Source organism: Chenopodium quinoa, unplaced genomic scaffold (genome assembly GCF_001683475.1).
Source record: "Chenopodium quinoa cultivar QQ74 unplaced genomic scaffold, ASM168347v1, whole genome shotgun sequence".
Lineage (NCBI taxonomy): Eukaryota > Viridiplantae > Streptophyta > Magnoliopsida > Caryophyllales > Amaranthaceae > Chenopodium > Chenopodium quinoa.
In genome coordinates this window covers 5,767,665-5,789,429 of record NW_018742914.1, presented here as the reverse complement: position 1 = coordinate 5,789,429, position 21,765 = coordinate 5,767,665, and the positions used below count along the sequence as shown (strand labels likewise).

The 21,765-nt window shown below is 33.1% G+C and overlaps 4 protein-coding genes and 2 long non-coding RNA genes across 8 annotated transcripts; all 6 read right to left on the bottom strand.

The window, feature by feature from the left end:
* Positions 1-4,553: 4,553 nt before the first annotated feature.
* On the bottom strand, positions 4,554-8,382 carry LOC110727682 (replication protein A 70 kDa DNA-binding subunit B-like). The gene is made up of 9 exons (XM_021907262.1): positions 8,191-8,382; positions 7,349-7,616; positions 7,167-7,242; positions 6,938-7,068; positions 6,781-6,859; positions 6,591-6,702; positions 6,310-6,488; positions 6,109-6,229; positions 4,554-5,589 (listed from the first exon to the last, which is right to left on the bottom strand). Exons 1-9 carry the CDS (start codon positions 8,380-8,382, stop codon positions 5,464-5,466), a joined length of 1,284 nt encoding a protein of 427 aa, XP_021762954.1. The 3' UTR covers positions 4,554-5,463.
* A 182-nt stretch (positions 8,383-8,564) lies between these two features.
* LOC110728011 lies at positions 8,565-10,680 on the bottom strand. Of its 3 annotated transcripts, none has more exons than XR_002512628.1 (6): positions 10,616-10,680; positions 10,372-10,495; positions 10,108-10,229; positions 9,638-9,749; positions 9,234-9,493; positions 8,565-8,589 (listed from the first exon to the last, which is right to left on the bottom strand). It is a non-coding gene; the product is annotated as an uncharacterized LOC110728011 (long non-coding RNA). The 3 variants fall into 3 exon arrangements; XR_002512629.1 differs by having other exon boundaries at positions 9,638-9,735; XR_002512630.1 differs by having other exon boundaries at positions 9,638-9,711.
* A 1,587-nt stretch (positions 10,681-12,267) lies between these two features.
* Positions 12,268-12,831, bottom strand: LOC110727681 (ATP-dependent DNA helicase PIF1-like). The gene has a single exon (XM_021907261.1). It carries the CDS (start codon positions 12,829-12,831, stop codon positions 12,268-12,270), a length of 564 nt encoding a protein of 187 aa, XP_021762953.1.
* On the bottom strand, positions 12,320-14,952 carry LOC110727680. The gene is made up of 2 exons (XM_021907260.1): positions 12,611-14,952; positions 12,320-12,489 (listed from the first exon to the last, which is right to left on the bottom strand). The coding sequence occupies exon 1, from the start codon at positions 14,950-14,952 to the stop codon at positions 12,922-12,924; it is 2,031 nt and encodes a 676-aa protein (XP_021762952.1). The 3' UTR covers positions 12,320-12,489; positions 12,611-12,921.
* Positions 14,953-15,675: 723 nt separating this feature from the next.
* LOC110728010 lies at positions 15,676-16,724 on the bottom strand. Its single transcript, XR_002512627.1, has 3 exons — positions 16,660-16,724; positions 16,491-16,562; positions 15,676-15,830 (listed from the first exon to the last, which is right to left on the bottom strand). It is a non-coding gene; the product is annotated as an uncharacterized LOC110728010 (long non-coding RNA).
* Positions 16,725-17,845: 1,121 nt separating this feature from the next.
* Positions 17,846-20,821, bottom strand: LOC110728009. The gene is made up of 4 exons (XM_021907613.1): positions 20,628-20,821; positions 20,316-20,488; positions 19,179-19,253; positions 17,846-19,036 (listed from the first exon to the last, which is right to left on the bottom strand). The coding sequence occupies exon 4, from the start codon at positions 19,031-19,033 to the stop codon at positions 18,074-18,076; it is 960 nt and encodes a 319-aa protein (XP_021763305.1). The 5' UTR covers positions 19,034-19,036; positions 19,179-19,253; positions 20,316-20,488; positions 20,628-20,821; the 3' UTR covers positions 17,846-18,073.
* Positions 20,822-21,765: the final 944 nt, after the last annotated feature.

The following is a 21,765-nucleotide window of genomic DNA, read 5'->3' as shown; positions in this document are numbered from 1 at the left end:
TTTAGGTTTCTATTTGGTTTGCAATGCGTTGGAATGAAGTATTTTGTGTTTGCTCATATTCATGTTAAGTCCTATTTATAGTAAGAAAATGCTCCTTTTTTTTTTTTTACAAGTAAATTTTTTTTTAGGTGAGCACTTTGTTTTGTAGTGCTTTCATTATTGCTTTTTATTTGATTGCATGCATGTAAGAATGGCCCACCAATATCAAATTGCTAAGCATCATGATATTGTTGTAAAAGAACACCATCTTAATACAATAATGTAACAATTACTAAAGAAATTACATACTTACAAGTTACATAGAGAATCTTAAGCATTTGGAGAACCACCATGATATGAAGTTCGTTTGACAGTTATAATCTATGTGATTGGTCTGTTCATTCTATCACTTTAAATAGATTTTTAATTATAAACCGCAGAAATGTAAGCCAAAATGCTTAAATTATCCAACAAAACAGTTGGGAGAAGAATTAGAGGAATGATTACTATGAAGCATGATTTGCCTTCGATTGGGATTCCAAATACTCCAACTGAAAATTCCGGGAATACCTTGTTTAGATTATCTCCTTCCGAGATCATGTAACTTGTAGTAACCATATAAAGTTCAACATAAAGAACGATCGATATGATTACTTTACCAGCATTACCAAAAGTATACTCTTGTTTAGCATAAGTAATTTAGCTTTACTTTAACAAGCAAATGAATTGATAATTTGTTCAAATTAAATTGAGCAAGTTTAAAAGTTCAATGGCTTAAAAGTACTACGGCTATTCTCTTTGAAAAATTGTAGCTTTAAGCATCACCTTTATCTTGATAATACCTTGCATAGTGCTTCTGTTTCACAGAAATACTTCACAATGCATTCACTTTAAGCATCACATGGCTACAGCTGTAAATGAATGGTGCATGATAAATTGCAATTGCTGTCATCTCTGAATAAGTGTCATGCAAGCTTGTTTATTTTGCTGCAGTATGAACATGCATGCTTCTTCACAATTTGGAATTAATGATGCAGCTTTGTTGTCAACAGATTCTGCAATGTTGAGTCTTATCTATAACAAATTATATTGCCATTCCAGTTAGCTATGTTGTATATTTTGGTGGGATGTTCAAATGTTGTGAATGTTTTTAAGAGTTAACTATACTAAGGGTTTTAAAAGTTCATTTAAATTGGGTGTAAGATAATAATAAATAAGACTTCAAAGGATAATTGATAAATAAGAAGACAACGATTAGCTTCACTAATGTTACATGAATTTTGCTTATTTTTCCAACTTGATGATGATTTAATTCATAAATGTTACGATCATAGATATATTTTGGATTTTATAAAATTAAGGTATGAGCTTCTGAAATGTTGATTACTGAATAGTTCTTACAGGAACTTGGCAGAATTGGATCTAATCTGAATATGGAAGCCATTGATTTCTGCTTATCGAGCATAAATTCGTTTGGAGGACTTCTTGATGGTAAAGGGATGCCTCAATCTCAGCTACTTGGTATTTAGGTCACTTAGTCCCGATCTCATAACACAATTAAGTTAGCAAAAGTGTCTGATTTACATTGCAATTGACGGACTTAAATATGTTGTGGCAAAGGAGAATTTGACGTTATCATACCATCTGAAGTTTTAGCACCGAAAGGTGCAGCCTACTTTTTGTTGTCTATATTGCTCACCAAGATCTCATCCAGTTTGCAAACTTCAAGCTTTTTTGGGAATTTTTTTCATTAGTTTATTTTGACAATTCCTTACTAGGTTTATTTAATTACTATGTATTATAAACTATAATGCTACATTGCTAAATCAGGGGTTTATCCTCTGATCTGAGTTTTTATATATTTATCCCAATTTTGGTTAAAGTGTTATTATTCCTTTGTCTTGTATAATATTGAAAGACTTTTTCTAACTTTAAATCTAACTGATGCCATTTTGATAATCCAAGTTGCTGCTTTAAACTTTAATATTTCATATTGTGACTCTAAAGCTTTATTAACTTTCAGACTGTACTAATTTAAAGAGCATCATTAGCTTCACTAATGTTCATGCTATGTCAGATAATGACTGAGACTCATCTAAGCAACTACTCTGGCTAGGATTGAAGGCTGTGTTTTTAATCCTTAGTTGGGTGATCATCTGAATGAACTTCTAAACAATTGTCAAATATAATAGCAATGCTAGATGGTGTATTATTGTATGATTTATTTGAGAAGATACATGTGTGTGGATTGATTTTAGATTGTGTATATCTCTTATAAGTTTTGTACAGTGATTTGATTTCATACTGCAAAGCTGAAGTATTTGCAGTCCATGAAGATGTCTTCTCATATTTTGATTCACATGGCTACAATTTTTATCTATTGTACTTATATAATGTACAATGTACTCTTTATCTTTTAGTAATTGTAATTACTATGTGATGCATTATCTGTTATTCGATAATGTCTTTTATTATTTTATGAGGATTTAAAGCTTAGTTATAGCTATTGAATACTAATAACTGTTCTGTTTATATACATTTACTGCTAAATTTGTTTGCTTTATTCATATGCTGAAACGTTTTAAATGTTGCTGATGATGCTGCTCTTGTTTTGTAGTGGCTGAATTTTATTACTTGGCATTATACAGAGCAGTAACATTAATATTTTAATTTGAATATTTATCTTGTTTTTATTTATCAGGTTGTACCTTGATAAATTCCAAAGGAGTTATTGTATTTGTGATTTGATTAATAGGTATGTAAGTTTGAAATTGACTGACCAATTTTCATATATATTAGATGAATAGTCAAGTTTTCTATTATCTATTTTCAATGCATTCAATTTATAGTCAATGTGAAGATCTTATTCTTGATGAAGTTATACATGTGTTTAATATATAGTTAATAAGCCGTTATAAATGTGGTCAATATTTATCAATATTATCTTTAATTGGAATTACTGTCAATGAGATGTTTTTCATACACAGTTTTACTATATATGCAGCTTCCATTGTAATGTGCAAGTAATTGAAAGAAAGATCGTGATAAGGTGTATGAAAGGCTTGATTATTTTATATTTTTTGTTTGATATATATGCTTGCATTCTAATTTTGAATAAATTCTTTTGATTACAGGAATTATGAGTCTATACACAAATTTACCTTCTCATTTGCTGTTTTTTAAAGATGAATATCGTAAAGAATTGGTATGAAAAAAACGATTTGTTTAATTTTTTTTTCTTTCCTGTTTCTTGGATGTTTATTTATTCTAATTTTGTTTTTTTGCTTGTGTTTTTATTTTTTGGAATTAGATTTCAATACAATTTTTAATTTATTTTGTAGGAGTTACCGGAGAGTTGGACATCTATGTTATCTGGTGTATCCAGTCCAGTGGAAGTCATTCGTGGTAGCAATAGTCGTGTATGGATTGTTCAGTTGCTGAAAGTGACAGAGGATAGTAGGCAATTTATGCTATTAGACTTTGGTTGGGAAGGGTTTGTCAATGATAATCATATTTGTGAAGGTGAAATTGTTATTGTATATTATGGTGGGAATAGGAGATTTTATGTAAGAATTTTTCATCGTCAATGGTGGAAAGGTTTGGTTCTCTAGAACCTCTACATAGGTCTATGTCAAGTGGTGGAAATGGTTCTTCTAGTGATGATTTTCTTGTTGCCCTAGGAATTGGGAATCAGCCATGGTTCCCTTGGGTAATTACACCAACATGCTATGAAGAAGATACTTTGGTTAGTGTCTTTTTCTATTTATTTAAGTTATGAATATAAAATTTTAAATAAGTGATCTTATTGTATCTAATGCATTTTATGTGTTCATTCGCAGGAAATTCCAGTAGCCTTTGGTAATCAAGTGTTTCATCATGTCAATATGCGGACTGTAATTCAAATGCGATTTGGAAATAGAAGATGGGATTCTGTTGTCGAAATTTGTTCCCGATTGAATGGAAACATTCATAGTAGGTTAATGGGTGGAATTTCGCAAGTGATTGTAGATGGTGATCCGATTGTGCTTGAGATTGTGTTTCTTTAGACGTTGTTTTAGTGATAGGTTATTGCAATGCTTGAGAAATAGAGTTGTAATAATAAATGAAGATTTGAGATATTCTAAAATGTAATGTTTTTTATGATAATAATCTATGCAGAAGGTTATTTTAACTTCCCTAATAAAAAGATTAGTGTATGACAATTTATGTTTGTTGTTTCAGCTTTAGTCATGTTATTGAAACCTTTATAGCATATCAACTCTTATTTTTTCTGTTTGCTTTAACAATATCAGCATATTAGCTTTGTTTATTTTTTAATTCTACACATTAGTCTAGGTTTTTATATTTTTAATAACAAATTTTATGTGTTTTCTTTTTATTTGTGAATTTTTCCTTTCTTTCTTTTTATTGTTGAACTTTATGGCTTATGCGATTTATCTGTATTGATGTTTTATAAATTAAGTATGAATTCTCATAAGATGATTATTTTCTTTATCATGATCCCTTTTTTTTATAATTTCACTTGGTTCTTTAAAAAAACAGTATAATAATAAATTTCAAATAAGCCACATATATAAACTACTATATTTTTATAGATATAATTTAACATCTCTTGTAATATAGCAATACATTAGACCTTGATCTAATTATGGTGTTTGCCAGGAACACTAACTGTTGTTACTGTTCCTGGGAAACCCTCAAAAGAGCAACTCCTACAGCATCTTACTTCTATATACATGAAATTTTGAAAGTAAGTTGAAGATTAATTACTACACGATGCTGGAGTTTTATGTAAATACATGGGAAACTATCTATTGTGCTTAGCATTCTGAGCAAAAGAGAATTTCTTATAGTTGTCCATATATTTGTAATTTAGCAAAATATTTAATACTTAGATGATGTGCAGGTAGTGCACCTTAGATTGTTGTTCTGCAGTACTCCATTAGGCTATTATGTATATTTTTTGTAGTTCACCACCTTATCATTTGTCGTGGCAGATTTGATGGAAGATTATTTCGGCTTCTCAGACTTCACAGTTACAGGTTTGGCTTCCTTCTTGTCAGTTTTCAGGGGGACAGTTTCATCTTGAGCTTGATCCTTTCTTGGTGATATCTCTGGTTCTTGGGCTGTCTAGTTCTTCTCTGGAGTCATTCCGCCGAAGCAAAGTTTCTTTTTTGCACGGAATTGTGATAGCGGTGGCTCGTATTCAGTTTCCTCATCTTGGAATTGGACAGGAGTTTTCCCTAAAGCTTTCTTTCGCTTAAGCGATTCGATATCTCCTTGAGTTAACTCCAGTGTTTGAGTGAAAGGGCTATCTTGTGTATGTTTTTCTGAAGAACCCTTCATGTTTGGGGTTGGAATGACTGGTTCTGGATTCCCTTGTTCCATAGATTGATGTTTTTCCTTTTCATTTGCATCTTTTGCTTGGTTGGAGGTGCCTTCAAATGGTTACAAAACTTCTGGTGTCTCAGGTTCTTCCTTAAGTTATATACCCTTGAGAGTCCATTCTAGAACATTGTTCTGGCCTAAATGCGAAGTAGGTCCTACTTTAATGTAGAACGGTTTGCTGCTAAGCATGTCTTGAATAGCCTCGAATGCATTGTGGTCATCCTGCATTGTATTTATCATCATGGCAAGTATTAGTATTATATCAAAATTTGTAAATATTATAATATATAACTTTGACTGTGTATTACACTAATATTATCTAATTAGATGACTATATTTCTTTTCTGCCTTTTTTTTTTACCTTTCTTTTTTATTTATAAATCTTTCTATGCGGGACTGATTAGCAACATTACTCAACAATTCATTGTCAATTGAGGCATGACATTTTAACCGTTGACAATTTTGCTAATAATGGTTTTTTTGTGTTCTTGGTTTCTAAGGCATAAGATAAGAGTGTTTGACTTTTTCAAGTCTACTGGACCTTTAAACATCTCATGGGTGATTGTCTATTGGAAAATCTATATTCTAGATGTATCTTAAGCTTATTTAATCTTATTAATTTTTTTACTTATAATTTTAATTTTATGAAATAAGAACTTTCAAGTATTCTTTGGAAATTTACATGGCATATATAAACTGTTTCAAAAATTAAAAGGTAGGTACATGGTAATTGTAATTTACCGCTTCTTTTATGGCATAAATTTCAGCTGCACTTCTCCTAAACAGTCTTTCTGTGTCATCGTTAAAAGTGGTGAATGCCATAGTGCCTGTGCCATCGCTAGCCTCAAACTTAAAGGTTGTCCTGGCATGAACTCACAGGAATTTTTGTTAGGTACAATATCAACAAAAAATGTTGGTGTTTAAAAAGAGCTAGTGTTATACCTCTCAGTGCATATGCATTCTTTCTTATAACAAGAAGTGCAAGAATAACGCTTCTGCAATGGAAGGTTGGTTCTTTTCCAGCAGTTTGAACAGCCTGTGTACGCGTGCACTTTTTCTAATTCTGCATTCTGAATGGTTACCTCTATCCATAGAAGTTCTTCCTGTATGGTGTTGCTTGGCTACACATGTATTATAATTCACAAAATATCAGTTAGAGCATGCACACTTAATTTTTAGTAAGTTGTAAACCTTGGAAGAGGCTGTAATGAATTATAGTTCACCTTTTTCCGTCTCAGTTCAACAATGGAAACAATTTTTTTGTTTTCACCTGGGTACTTAACCTCTAATACTCTAGTTTGTCTATCTAATATCTTCTGGTGGAAGAGGTTAGCCCTGCACATTATTCATTATAGAGATGATCAGCATACTATAATGGTTATTGTTTTTGCTAGGCTAAGTTTTAGTGATTACCAGTCAGACAGCTCACGCGCTCGATCCCCTTCAGGTTTATAGATTATTCGAGTAGACATACCAGAATTCATTGAAAAACCTAAATAAAACAGATAGTGTTAATTTTGTCATAGTAAAAAATCACCTGGGATCTAAAGTACAATAGTTTTTGTCTTACCACGGCGAGTATATGGTTTAAGAGCTCTAAAACCTATAACCTGGAATGCTTCTGCCCAATTAGGTAATTTGTCGAAGAATTTGGGTGTTGTTAGATCATTCCACAATGAGATGGTGAGCGGTTGATCGCAACTGCTACATGAAATACTTATTGTTAGTGATTCCAAATTGTAATATATATCAAATATTATTTTTACTAATCCTGAACATTTAGGTGAACTGATTTTAACCTTTCATCAGTAACGACTATTTCTCGTACGAAGCTCTCTCGCTTTCCATCTCTGGCTTCAATTTTCCTTGGCTCTTCTTCAACATATAACACCACACCTACGATATCTGTGAATTCAGATAAGTTTGTTAGTGTTTTTTAATTGTTTTTTTTATGTGAAACTGTTATGTGAGTGCAATATACCGTATTTCTCATCAGGATCAACTGTACGAGGTATACTTGCAATGGGTTGATAGTTAGGCATAATTGGTCCGAGCTCTGGATGAACTGGCTGGATCACAGTTCTACTACCAAAAGCCATTTGGTACGGAAACTGATCAAGCTCAGTTCTCCATTTTTCGTCAATGAATTTAATAGGTGCAGCAGAAATGTCGTATTCACCTAGGTACTGTAATGCTTCTTCAAATGCTTCAATTTGATCGCCAAATAAAGTACCACGCATCCTATTACCCTATAAAGCAGAAAATGATAGTGAAACAAGGTGAGCTTTATAACTATATTATAAGGTCCCTTAAACTTATTAATTATATATAATTTGCTATTAGATTTGTAGAATAAGGCATCTTTTGTTTGAGATTTAATTAAAGTGCCACAAAATATGTGCTTTATTTAACATTATTTTTGCTAAAATAAAGTGATTTTAACATTGATGTAATTTATATTATAAAAGAATAAAAAGGTTACTCAAAAGATTTAACTATAATAAGCTATATACTTTATATTTCACTTGAATCATGAACATTTAAACATAATTAGGATTGCATTATATTCTAGCTTCATGTGTACTATATTTAACTGAACCTTGAGCTGATTAAGGTTATAACATAAGTAAAAGCATGATTATAGCATAAGCATGATTATTACAAGAGTAGTTAATGTAATTTCTGTACAGCCTACCATAACTCTTTAAGCCTACCTAAATGCTTGATATGATTTAGATTACAGTTAGGAATATTCTCTCAGTTGCATCATAATTGTAATAAAGTTAGTGTGATATTTACATGTATAAAGTAATAAATGCATACCTTTTCATCCTTTAGAAGTAAAGTTTGGAATCTAACTGTTTTTTTGGAGGATAGTGTGTCCCTTCCTTTTTCAGCAACAACTACTCTTACTATATAAGTCTTGCATGCTACATTTAACTGATCCAAGTACACATACTCTGGCTTCTGTCTAGCTGTTTTGTATTTTTGATCCGTGTATACAAATGCTTTCATGTTATTTTGTATAGCAGTAGTTATACATGATAATGTAAAATGTTATAACATTTAATATTAAATATTAGTTAATCAAGTACACAATAAGGAATTTATATAGGAAAAACATTAACAATAATTGAGCTAAAGGATAATGGAAGCAATCTATAAAAGAAGGGACCATACCTGCCATGGCTGAGTAAGTCACTGCTACTTTGGTTGATTCTTCTGTGAAAAAAAACGAAATGCCAAAGATGAAACACTTTTTATATGAGTTAGTACAAATTTAAAAAATAGGAAATAGCTAGAATACAGTAATTGGGGAAGGTTCTGGTAATAAGTTCAGAATAACCAATGTAAGTTTTTTCTTCTTTACTGTTAACACTGTTCATTCCATACTTTAGGTAAAGATTTTCAGCTGCTCACTGTACTTTTATAATACTTTATAAAGCCTGGAAAAGTTTATTGTTTTTATAAGTAATAGAATAATAATATCTTGCTTTTATATATGGATAACCATATCCCAGAAAACAATTTTTCTTTTTTTAAGGGAGTGGCTTTACAACAAGTCATAATCATAGCAGACCTATATATATATATAGAAATATAGAAATGTGAAATATTGTACAGCTTTTAATATTAACTTTTATTTTATGATAGAAAGTTAATTTAAATAGTTCACTTTAGTAGGCTGTAATTTAAGCGTATATGGTTTTTTATCTCTTTGTTGTCACATGAATACTGATACTTTTCATCAACCTATATAATATAACAATTCATATATTCACTAAACATGATCGAACAAATCATAAAAATACTTAAAACCAATGCATAATCAACTTTTATCTACATGAGATAAGAAATTATGATACCTCTCCTTTAATGTTTGGTTTAACAGGGCTTGTCAACAGAACAGCCTCAGGACTAAACATATCATGCTTTGTTGCCTAAATTTCTTCTAATTAATTTGGTTTGCCGTGAAACCTGTCCAAAGAAATCAGTTTCTTTATACCACCGTTTATTGAGCTTGAATGTGACCTTAGTTTCACCCAAGCTGAAGCCCGGTCAATCTTTCATATGCTCATAGATTGCATAGGTATATGACCTGGATGAGCCACGAAGCATTATAGACCTAAAAGTTTAACAATTATTGGATTTAATTACATTATTAACATGACAACTATTTCAAGAGAGAGGGGTACTAATATATAAAGGAGGAAGTGTGCTCTATAAAAAGTAGAAGTTTATATAATATGGTGAAGATTAAAGCAACTACCTTTTATCAATATTCAATGGGAATAACTTGCCCTTGAGTGAAGGATCCCACTGTCTACAAAAGAAAACTTCCACCTGATCATCATGTAACATAATCACCTGAAAAGTTGTTGCTTTAATCTTGCATACAGTTAGCAAATAGCCTTAGTCAAATCTGTAAAACTAAGCCTAACATTTACAAGTTTATCCATTTAATTTGGGTAAACTAAGAAACAAAAAGGCAAGAAGAACAAACATGTCAAATGTCCCTGGTGTATTAGCATCATTCTAAACAAGTTCCCAATACATGCATACATTTCACAGTTAAATATATCATTAAACAAGCAGAAAAAATTAAAAATTCCACATGTGATGATCAACTTTTCTTTCATTATCTTGAATTTTGTTTCTAGATTGTATATAGAGACTGACTGAAGTATTGATTTCATTAAGAAAAATGACTGTACAAATCTGATTATATAGAATGTTTACCTTCTATGGTCCTCAAGATTTCGAGATTCAAGCAAATTGTCAATGCCATTATAAGCTAGTCCAGTAACAATTTCTCGTGGTTTAGATATTGTCACTCGAGCAATGCCATTGTCTAATACTACCTGCAAGCAAATACTCCAGTTTAAAATCCATGCAGAAATATAAACTCTTAGGGAACTAAGGTTGAATATAAAATACTCCATGTCAATATGTCATTGAATTCATTGAATAAATACAAATATACGAATCCATAGATTTACGAACTTGTAGACCACATGATGCTATCAGCGTCACATTTCTTAAGGGCTTCAATGGTTCCAGAGCTCAGAAATCTGAAAAAAATATATACTCTCTTCTTTTGTTCCGCTCTTCAAACTATTCCAGCAATCTACAAGCAAACATACCAGTACTATGAATAAGCACACCATTGATCACTCTACCCAAGCATTACAGCACAAGTTCAGTAAGTCTAAAATAAATTCAATAGATTTAAACTTTTAGATTCTACCTAAGCTATCTGTTGAATTTGAATTCATAATTGTCCTTTATCCGCTTGATGCAATGAGCTGCAATGGTTGCCTTAGTATTACACTGAAAGAGTGAGACCAGAGTTCCAACTAATCAAAACCAGATATTTTAGTTGAAAGCCATATGACCATTAATTGTATAAAAATAGAAATAAAGCACCAGCTAACAATTAAAATAGCATTATGAATCAACTTATTCAGGAATAAAAAACCGAAAAATAAATAAAAAGAAAAAAAGAATAATCATGAATAAAAATGATGTATTAAGGGAATAAGAGCAGCGACCTTTGAAAAATCATTAAAACCACTGACCTGCTTATGTCATTTGCAGATTGACGTTGATCCATGAAGCCTAACAATAAGGGTATCTTCTTGCACGACAAAATAGAGCAAAAGAAATCAAGGGTTTGAAATCACATTAGATCTTTAACTAAATAAATAAATCAGAAACAACCATTAATTATTCTAATTGCTCTTACAACCAATAATGTTAAATAGTGAAGCAAACATAGTTTAATTTCAACCATCAATCATTCTAATTGCTCTAAACAATATCAGTTATAATCAAAGGAGAATTATAATTAAAAGTATTGTGTCCACTATAAGTGTATGCTACATGAAAATATGTAAGGCGAAAGCTTGACAGAAAACCAATTTATGCATGGTTTTCCTGATGATCAAGAAACAATTAACAAGATGCTTATACACTTCTTTTCTAAACCTAAGGGCTAATGCTTTAGTTATCACAAAACCATGCCAGCAAAATTGCTCCGGAGGAATCTTCTGAACCGTTGAAGGACCTGAAATTAAAGTATATGGCATAATATTTAGTTCATCTGAAGATCTGTAATTGAACATCAAGCAATAAATCCTGAGTTAGGTTTTTTCTTCCTATAGACATGTAATAAAGTCCAGACAGATTTTCTGTTCACTCCTTCCTTGTGATGTCAAAGCCAGAAAACCCAAATAGCAATTTACTCAAAACTAAACACTTATTACTCTCCAAACAACAACTCATTAATACAAAACACCTATTTTAAAACAAGTTATGATCTAGAGTAATAAAGTAAGTGTCTACATTTACTAAAAGTAATCTTTGCTCATACGCTATAGAATAAAGCACATACAAGAATTCATTGAAAAAAATCACATGTATTAAAGTTCAGAATGCATAATTGGAATCAATTAGCATATTAATTTATTACAGTAGTCATAAAGCCCTGTTAAAACAATCACACACACACACATAATATACAGTAGAAATCTAAAACAAGAAAGATATGACCCACAATCACTAACCAACCATTATTGTCATTAAATATCACCCATAGTTAATGCCATATATGAATTAGTATATTCACATTAAAATGGATTGCAGCAAAATAGAGTATATTAGTATCAAGCAAATAGGTGAAAGAAAAGGCATACTTGGAATTCAACATTGGACCACTACTAAAGTGATTGCACATGACTTAGCTTATTTTAGGAATGATCTAACAGCACCTAGATTACTCCTGCAAAATAAGAGTAAAACACGAAAATTAGGACTGCCATTATATATTTCGAAAAATCAACTTAGTAAGCTTAGACAATGTATAATCACCTAAATTACTCATGCTAGCTTTAGGACAGCTTAAGATACGACATTTTTAACAGAGTTTTCTGAATGCTGTGAAGTAGGAGCCACTGATACAACTTTCACTTTATCTGCAGACCGTGCACGTGAGAGAGCCACATATAACTGACCATGTGAAAAACACGAACGAGGGAGATATATTAACACTTGATCTAAAGTTTGCCCCTGTGACTTGTTTATAGTCATTGCAAAGCTGAGCTTGATAGGAAACTGGTTCCTCTGAAATTGGAAAGGATATTTCTGAGAACTTGATGGTCTGAGTTTAATTTTGGGTATAAATACATGTTCCCCTTGATACTGTCCAATAGAAATCACGCACTCAATTAAATTAGGGAAAAACCTTTTACATATAAGGCGCGTTCCATTGCATAAACCAGAAGATGGCAGAAGGTTTCTAAGCAATATTACTGGGCAGTTTTCTTTGAGCACAAGATTGTGAGGGCTCATTCCACCTGGACATAGTTTATTCAGGACTTCTGTAGGATATACGCTGCCACTATCATCTAGGACACTGTCATAGCTTGTATAAGATATGGCTTGTCCTGGGAATCTCTCAATCATGAACGAATTTATAGTATCTACATCGTCATTTATAGGTGTTAGAACAGCCCTTCTTGAAAAGATTTGAGGGTCCAGAGCACCTGAACCAAGTTATGGAAAAGAAGATTCGAGTAACTCATCTATTGGATCAGCATCAGGCTGGAAAGTCTGCACTATCTGAGGTGGCAACTCAAAAAAATCACTTTCCATGGGCTGCAGTTCACCGTTTCCCAGTGCAAGTAAAAACTGAGAAAATGAAGGATCTTCCCTAGCTCTTAGATTTTCAGTTAACCTGAATCTCCGCAAATGCTGCCATATATAAGAACTCACTATACTTGCTTCCACTGCTTCTCTAATAGTCTTGTTAGGAACAACAGGCAACACTTGTCGAAAGTCTCCACCGAAGATAATTACCTTCCCACCAAATATCACATCACTATCACATATGTCTTGTAATAAAAGGTCTAGAGATTCTAGATTTTGCTTGTTTGCCATAGATGCTTCATCCCATATTATAAGAGCTGTTTCTTTTATTAACGCTGCCAGGCTACTTTGCTTAGAAACACTGCAAGCTAATGAAGCATCATTGTCCAATGGAATTTTGAATCTTGAGTGTGCTGTTCTACCTGATGGAATATTTGCTGCAGCTATTCCAGACGTAGCAGTAGGTAAAACAATCTTATTCATAAGGCGGATCTCAGCATATAATGCATTATATAAGAACGTTTTACCAGTTCCACCAGGACCATCTACGAAAAATGCCCCTGGTTTTCCTTCTACGATATGCTGCATAATACAAGTAAAAATTTCCTTTTGTGCCGTATTAAGCAAGCCACGACTTTCTATACAATTTTGAGGAATCGGAGCATCTAAAGCATCTTGAATGTCTTTTATTCTATCAATCTGGTTATCAGTGTCTTCCATTAAAACAGCCAGACCACAAGCAGATAATGACTTGCCCATGGCCTCTAAATGCTGCTCTACTGATCTGACAGTTAATCTTTTAACTTTGTTTTCAACACCAGGGTATTGGCGTGCAAAATCTTCTGATAATGCAGAATAATATTTAAACCATAATTCTTCAGGGTTACTCGGCTGACAAAATATAAGAACAGTTGCAAATAGTCGGCGTAAAGCCCGAGGGAGCTGAATTTCAGTTGCTTCTGCTAAACAAATGCTTGCAGCATCGTCCTCTTTCAAAATGCCAGCTCTTAGACATGCTTCTTTAAAAGTTGCACACACATAACCTTCAACTGTGCGCAAGTCTGTGAATGATTTTGGACTTTTGACATTCAATAATAGAAGCCGAAGGTAAAAGCGTTCACCCTCCGAAGGAGCGACAAAAGCTAATCGCCCTATCATCAATTTTTTATTTTTCCGTTTGGACCATGATTTTGCTGAAGCATCCCACTTATAGTGTTCAGGAAATTCTACATATGAGTAACCAAGACCATTATCAGTAGCTGCATTCATACGGAAGAACTCAGTTAATTGAGTCCTACCATAAACACCGCTTGCAATACCAACATCCAGACGTTCATAAGGGCGTACACAAACTGTGTTCATGTCTGGAATATGAACTGACAAAGGTAAGACTGGTGGATGCATCTCAAATAAATCAAATCCAAAAATTCTCCAAGCTGCCTCACATGGCGACACCCACCTCCCCGACTGAAACTGAGCAATTTCATCGTTACAATTTTTATCTTCAGCCAGAATATTGAAGGCCACTCGATCGTGTCCCTTGTAAACATACTTATATAAATATTTCACTGCTTTAATAGTTGAACAAACTTCTACGTTCAAATGACAATCAAAGAGTGATGTGAGATAGGGGTTATAAGGGACAACCCATCGGTTATCTAACTGAGCATTTCTGACTTTCAATTGTTCTCCAGTATCAGTTCTCTTATAGCATGGATAGCCATCTTTATTTGTTGTTGTTTGTACGGTGAATTGTTTTGGATACCCATTTTTACAAGAAATAACATTATCCTTCTTTCTCATACAAGGACACTCTGGATTTAAGCGGCCACATGGTCCATGCATCATATGCCTTAACACAATTTTACGCAGCTCAGGTTGAGTAACGGGAGGTATTTCTGCACAGACATATTTATCATAATCAGCAGGACACTTCATCTTATGCTGTTGCTCTAGAATCAATAGGAAATGAGCATGTGGCAATCCTCTTTTATCTCTGGCCAATTTGCATTGCAGGTCATAGTGACAAAGAGATCAGGTTTCCCGTATTTCTGCACAAGAGCCATTGCATTCAGATATCTCCTTTTCATATCACGAGGGCCTCCTATAAATGATGGTGGCAAAATGAACTTATGACCAACATTAGCTGCACTTGTCTGGCCACTATCTACAGTGTCTAGAATCCCTTTATAAAGATCCGCTCTTATTGTATCCTGATTTTGCCGAAAAAAATCTAACCTTGTGTTTTCAACTTTGATATACATGTCTGTGATATACTGCAAAAATGCACGGCCTGCTCTTAACAGCATGTTTCCTAGTCTAATTTGAAGCTTATAACAATAGTACTCCCTTGCAGAGATATTCTTATCAGCTTTGGTATGTTTTCCAGAAGCTCCTACAAACATTAAAGTCCAGAGAAAATTCAAATTAAGCATACGATAAGGAAACACAAGTATAAAAACAGCTTTAAAAATAATACCATTATTCTTTTAAGAACTTACGAGCAGCTTCTGCATCTAGAAAATTTGCCGGAGTGTGCACTGCGCAGGACTGTATCGGATCAGGTTCAGTTGCCACTTGTCTGCCTCCACCATAAGAAGTTTTCTTTAAACCCTGATGCCAACCACATTCACCTCTTGGGAATAGCAAGGGATACTGCAAAGGATCATAGCACCCATAAAAATGAGCAATCCGATGAGACTTTGAAGACTTTGCTGTTACAAGAACATGTGGCCATGAACTCTGACTTGACGAAACACTATCAGGCCAGATAACAGCAACTTCATCTGAAGTGGGAGCATTATATACTCTTTGATCTGGTACAGTGTTTGAATTTATTATAATGTTAGTACGCTCATCAACATTTACTTCTTTCAAAGAGCGGAAAAATCTTGCATATGGATTATCTTTAGTTACTTGCATTAATTTGTCAATAACATCTTGTCTTAATTCAGGAAAGCAGTTTGTTCTGTGTTTCAATTCATTTTGCCCATCATAGAAATAAAGTTGCAGATACTTTGGACCATTCTCATCTGGTAATAAGTCTGGTACAGAATGATATATTTGGCCATGCAATTTAAAGACATATATACCTTTGTATGTTTCTCTATTAGTTTTACCTCCAATTGAACTAAAAGCAAATAAGTTATTGTATAACCGTGCATATTTTCTAAAATGGAGAGCATCTTCATCTCTTGAAGTAAAAAGCCTCATTAATTCAGGGGGATATTCATTCTCAGCTATTTTAATATCACCATTACCACAGCAAAAATGTAGAGTTTCAAACTCAAACTTCTTAGCTCCACACTTATCACAGTAAGTAGGTGGAGATAATTCTAGGGGATGCCTAGGTAATGGTTTTCCTATAGTTGTCGCAAGGGTTTCTGTAATAACATTAAAGGGTATTTGAGATAATTTGATTGTGCAACTATGTATGTGTGCAAAATAGATAAACTGAAATTACTACTAAACCTTACTTTTAGCTGCATCCCTTAGCTGTTTTGAACTTTGGCCATTTGTTGGTGTAGATCTGTGAGTTGAAGGCCTCTCTGTAGCATGACCAAAAAGAAATTAAACCAGATCTTATAAAAAAAGACTATATATATATATTCACTTTTGTAACTCAATGTAAGGCAAATGACCCACTTTCAAGTACAATATATTTCGAAGGTCTTGATTTAGGCTTTTTCGATCTTGGTTGTTCTGCTTGATTGTACAAAGAATAAAGAACCTATGAATTTAGTTCACCAAAATAATAATTTTATTATTTTAAATCATCTATTTTACCTAGTAAAATTATGAGTTGATACCAAAGCACTCATTCGCTTTGATTTTCGACCTTGAAATGATGGTCTCTTAAAATTAATAGGTGCATCAGCTATCATATAAACAATTAAAACAATAACTCAGCAACTCGAACATAAAATAAATATCATAAATGAACATAGCAATGCGCATATAAATAGAAAGACTTATCATAAGAATCATGCAAAATTTTCAGATATACCCATATTACTTTGCTGCAGACCAAGTCATGTCAACCATTTGCATGCACATCTCAACAATTTGCACAAGTTATTAACGATCTCAGTTTATGTCATTAACTGTATAAAGAACATATATAGAAATACTCAGCAGGTGTAGTTAACAAGATGTTTTTTTAATAAAAAACAAGGTGCAATTTAAAAGGCTCTGCAATTTAAATCCTCACAAATTTGATCAATCTAATACACTAACTTGCATATCTCCTTCAACTCAAGAAAATGTTTACCTGTTCCAATATTTGTTCTGCATAAACTTCTGTGATCTAAGCCTATAACAATAATTCCTGAATTTTACACTGATCTCGATTTGAAATTGCAATATCCTCCTGTTTTACTGCCACAAAACAAAATAAATGAATTCTACTAATCTACTACATTATTTTGTACCTTAATAAGAGCATGTGCATATCATTAACAATACTTGCTTTGTATTATTTTATAAAGCCATTGAAGCTTGTCATTATCTCATCTTGTTACTGCCTTTAACTCCAATCCTACTTTAAAGATTTCCTTTTCTCCTTATTCCCTCACATGCTTATATACATACATAAACTAAGTTATACAATCGAAATTTGAATATCAGTATACATAAATAGTTACCATTTACTGCAAACAGAAAAACTAATGCATAATTAAAACCCGTATTTACATTTTCCATGTAGCTTCAAAAAGATAAAATACTGAACATATTTAACACCAAACATGAAAGAGCATTGTAAAATCAAGAAGACATACAATTAACAATAAAATTAATGAAAGAGCAATATTAAATTAAGAAGTCATGAGAACTACAATAAAAAGTTAATCCATTCATTACTCAAGATACACATTACATTATATTTCAATTACAGCCTTCAAGTTTGTTTTCTAATGAAAAATTTCAGCCATTTCTACTCATAGACCTAGGCTCTAAGACAAAAGGAAAGATAATAAGCATATATCAATGCTAAATCTAAACACCTATATCCAGGCATACAACTTTCTACCCAAAATACTAATGTAAGTCTCCATATAGGCTAAACAAACTTTGCCCGCTTCCATACAATCTCTAATTCAGGTATGCCAGAAACCAAAGGTTCAGCAACTCTAACAGTAGAAGAAGATGCTGCATCTAATGCTGTAACCGAACGTCTTTTAACTGGAGCAGCTGGAGGCAAACCAATCTCAGGGATCCGAAACCTCTCAGAAGTAGAAGTCAAGCATTCATCAGTAGCAAAGTTTTCCTCTCTGGCAGTCAAATGCTCCTTTAATTGGTAAAACCTTCTCTTTAGAGCACTGCAAGCAACATGCTTCTCCAAAATTGCACCATAATTAGCATCAATGATCTCTAGATTATACTTAGTCACCAAGTAATGAATAGTTCTTTTGGCAGCTTTTTGCCTCGCATCAGCTAACTCAGGACAAGCATCACTATATATGCATTCCATTTCACCTCCATTATGTGGGCAAGACACTGTTAGCCAGGACACAAAGCCCAAATTTTCAACCCAAATAGTCTCTAATGGACTCACCTCTGCTCCAGTCCTTGTAACAACAGCTCCTAAAAATCCTACAAAGTCAATGGTCACATGAACAACATCACCAGATGGTTTTTTGCCCAAAACCTTCTGTGCACCAGGCATCACTATCCCTTTTTCACTACATAACTCAACCACCTTATGCTTAAAAAGCTTACTGCATAGCTGATACATCCTTGCTCTATCGGATGTAAAATCATTCACCCGCACCCCAAACTGGTTCATCAATTTCTGCACAGCTTTTTGAGCTGCTCTCTCTTGGGACTCCTCAACTGTGTTAGCTTCCCCACCGAAAAATACAAATTCAGACTTCCCACATTCAGTCCTAATACGAACACAAGCATTATTCCTATCCCTATCTATGAAACCATAAACCGGTTTAGGAAAATTTAAACAATCAATCAATTGACCTAAAAGAGGTCGAAATGGAATGGCAATTTTGCTTGACTGAATAGCCATAACCTGTAACCGGGAAAAAAAAACATTTAACATATACATCCTCTAAACTTAAACTACAATCAAAGTGCAACAACTAAGGTAACATATGTAAGAAAACCAAGCCACCTTATAATATTCCAAGTTAAATCAATAATAATAAACTTACCACCAGTAGCTGCAATTAATTTTACCAGCACAACCAGCTCCAAGTGCATACACCTACAATTATTCTTTTTTTTCCCTTTTTTTATCCAAAAAAAAAGAAAGAAGAAAAACAAAAAACACAAGGGCAAAAAAAATTAAGCTATGTAACCAAATTGAATGCTTCAAAAATAATACAAATGCATAAACAACTAATTTCTAGTAATTGTTCTATTTTACTTTCCTATAAAAAATATATAACTCTAAATTCAAATAATTGTACATCAATGTATGTCCAGGAAATTATGGTGCATAAAAGTTCAAGATTCATTAAGTCAATATCCAATGTTGTCTGTACAAATGAGATCCATAAGGAATTAAACCCATGATATTATATTTTTATCAAAATCTAATTAACCAATTACCCCAGCAAAGTTTCACATACAAACCTTTTCTTTCAGACATAAGATAAAGAAGAAGCAAGTCAGAAAATTGAAACAAACCAAACATGCAGAACACATATATAATAAAGAATAAAGCAAAGGACATATCCCATATATTTTATTAGCCAAAAAAAACCAGACCATATAAATTGTTCTAGTACATCATAAAAAAAATATCTTCTCCACAAAAATTATTAAATAATACACTGCAACCAAAAAAGACATCTGAAATATACTCTAGTTTATTTTTATCATTATTATAGCTTAAAAAAAAGGGTATTTTTATCTCTTCAGAAAAACTGGAACTTAGTACACACTAAAACCCCTCTATAAATTTTTAAATTCACATAGATACACATTACAGCACCAAACCCTCCAAAAGAAATTTCCCCTATCAATAGTTTCTGAAGCTAAGTTTATATTTAAATAATAAACTAATAAGACAAATTTACAAGAGACATCACTGTATTTCGTTCATAATCTCTTTATAAAATCCTTAAACAAAATTTATATGAGAAATTAATTTTTATTACACAATGCTAATTCTAATTTTATTTAAATTAGCTAACTCATGTTTTTAATCAAAATGAGATACTACAGGTAAATTGAAATGGTACTAATGCTTTAATAGATTTGCTTAAAAACACTTCTCACGTCTTTTTGAATTGATATTTTGATTTAACAAATTTCCTACTGACAAATACTCAAGAGGAGAATACCTCATAGCACAAAACAACCAGATCCAAAAAAATACCACCACCAGGTCCTTCAAATTGGGCATATACACCACCATCAGCTCCGCAAAATCGCGCAACAACACCACCATTAACTCCTCGAAATCGCGCAACTACACCACCACCAACTCCTTGAAATTCCGCCATTGACACAGCCGCTGCAACACCCACACACATTAAAAAATCAACAATTAAATTACTAAGAAAAAAAAAGGAAAAACGAAAAGGAAGAAAGACATAGCTAATAGGAAAAGAAAGCAGGAAAGAAAGAAAAAGAGTAAGCTGCAGAACACCGACAAAGAAAGAGGAATTGCCACGCGTCAGCCCACTGAGACAACATGCAATGTCAAAGCAAAAAGACCGAAATAGCCCGGTCAACTTGGTCAACCAGAGAAGGGTGCTAAGGGGCAGGGTGGGCAAAACCGTCAATTCTCTGTTCATAAGGAACAGTAAAATTGCTACAGTCTTGGTGCTTGGGGCTTTTATAAGGGTTATAGATGCCAATAAAGAAACGTCTCATGTTTCTCAAATGAAAGATAGGGCTTGCTTAGATTATTTATAGTTTTTTAAAAGATCATACCATTAAAGAATACGATTACTTGTTAAGGTAAGAATAGGGATGACAATGGAGTGGGGTGGGGCGGAGATGGGGATGGCGGATGTTGGATTTCCCATCCCCATCTCCGCCCCTTATTCCCATGATGGATCCAAAATTTATATGTAATAATACATATGGATATGGGTATGGTGCGAGTATGAAGTTGGGTGAGTGGGGCAGATGGGTATGAACTATGGGGTGAGGTGAGTATGAAGTGGGGATAGGGCGAATACAACCTAAAATCCACCCTTGCCTCATCACCCATGACGGGTATGATTTTTATCCCCATCCCCGCCCCACCATCATCAAACCAAGAGTCCAAGACCCATCCCTGCTCTACTAGGGTGGGGATGGAGCGGGTCTCCTACTTAACCTACCGGCCAATTGACCAAATTGGTAAATAAAAAAGACCCTCAGCGACAATTTGGTAAAAAAAATAATTCCGGCGACAATTTGGTAAAAAAATTAACCCTAAGTGACAATTTGGTAAATAAAATTATCTCAGGCGACATTTTACCCAAAAAATACAAAAATTTCCAACAAATTACTCGTGAACACTTAATTTAGTTCGTTTTTCGTGGTTATTTATCAATCCTTTTTTTTTTTTTATAGAAATAACAATTTCAAGAAATTACATGTTTAGTATCAATTTTCACTTAAGTTTCATACCTTCTATTAACGAAATGTTTTTAAAAAGGGGTAGGAAATAAATTTGGTATCAAGATTTTGCAAAATGAAAAAGAAATGGCATAGGTATTCAAAATTTATAAAAGGAAAAATAAATTTAAAATCACAAAAACAAATTAAATTATGGTTTTTAAAAAGTTTGTCGGAAAA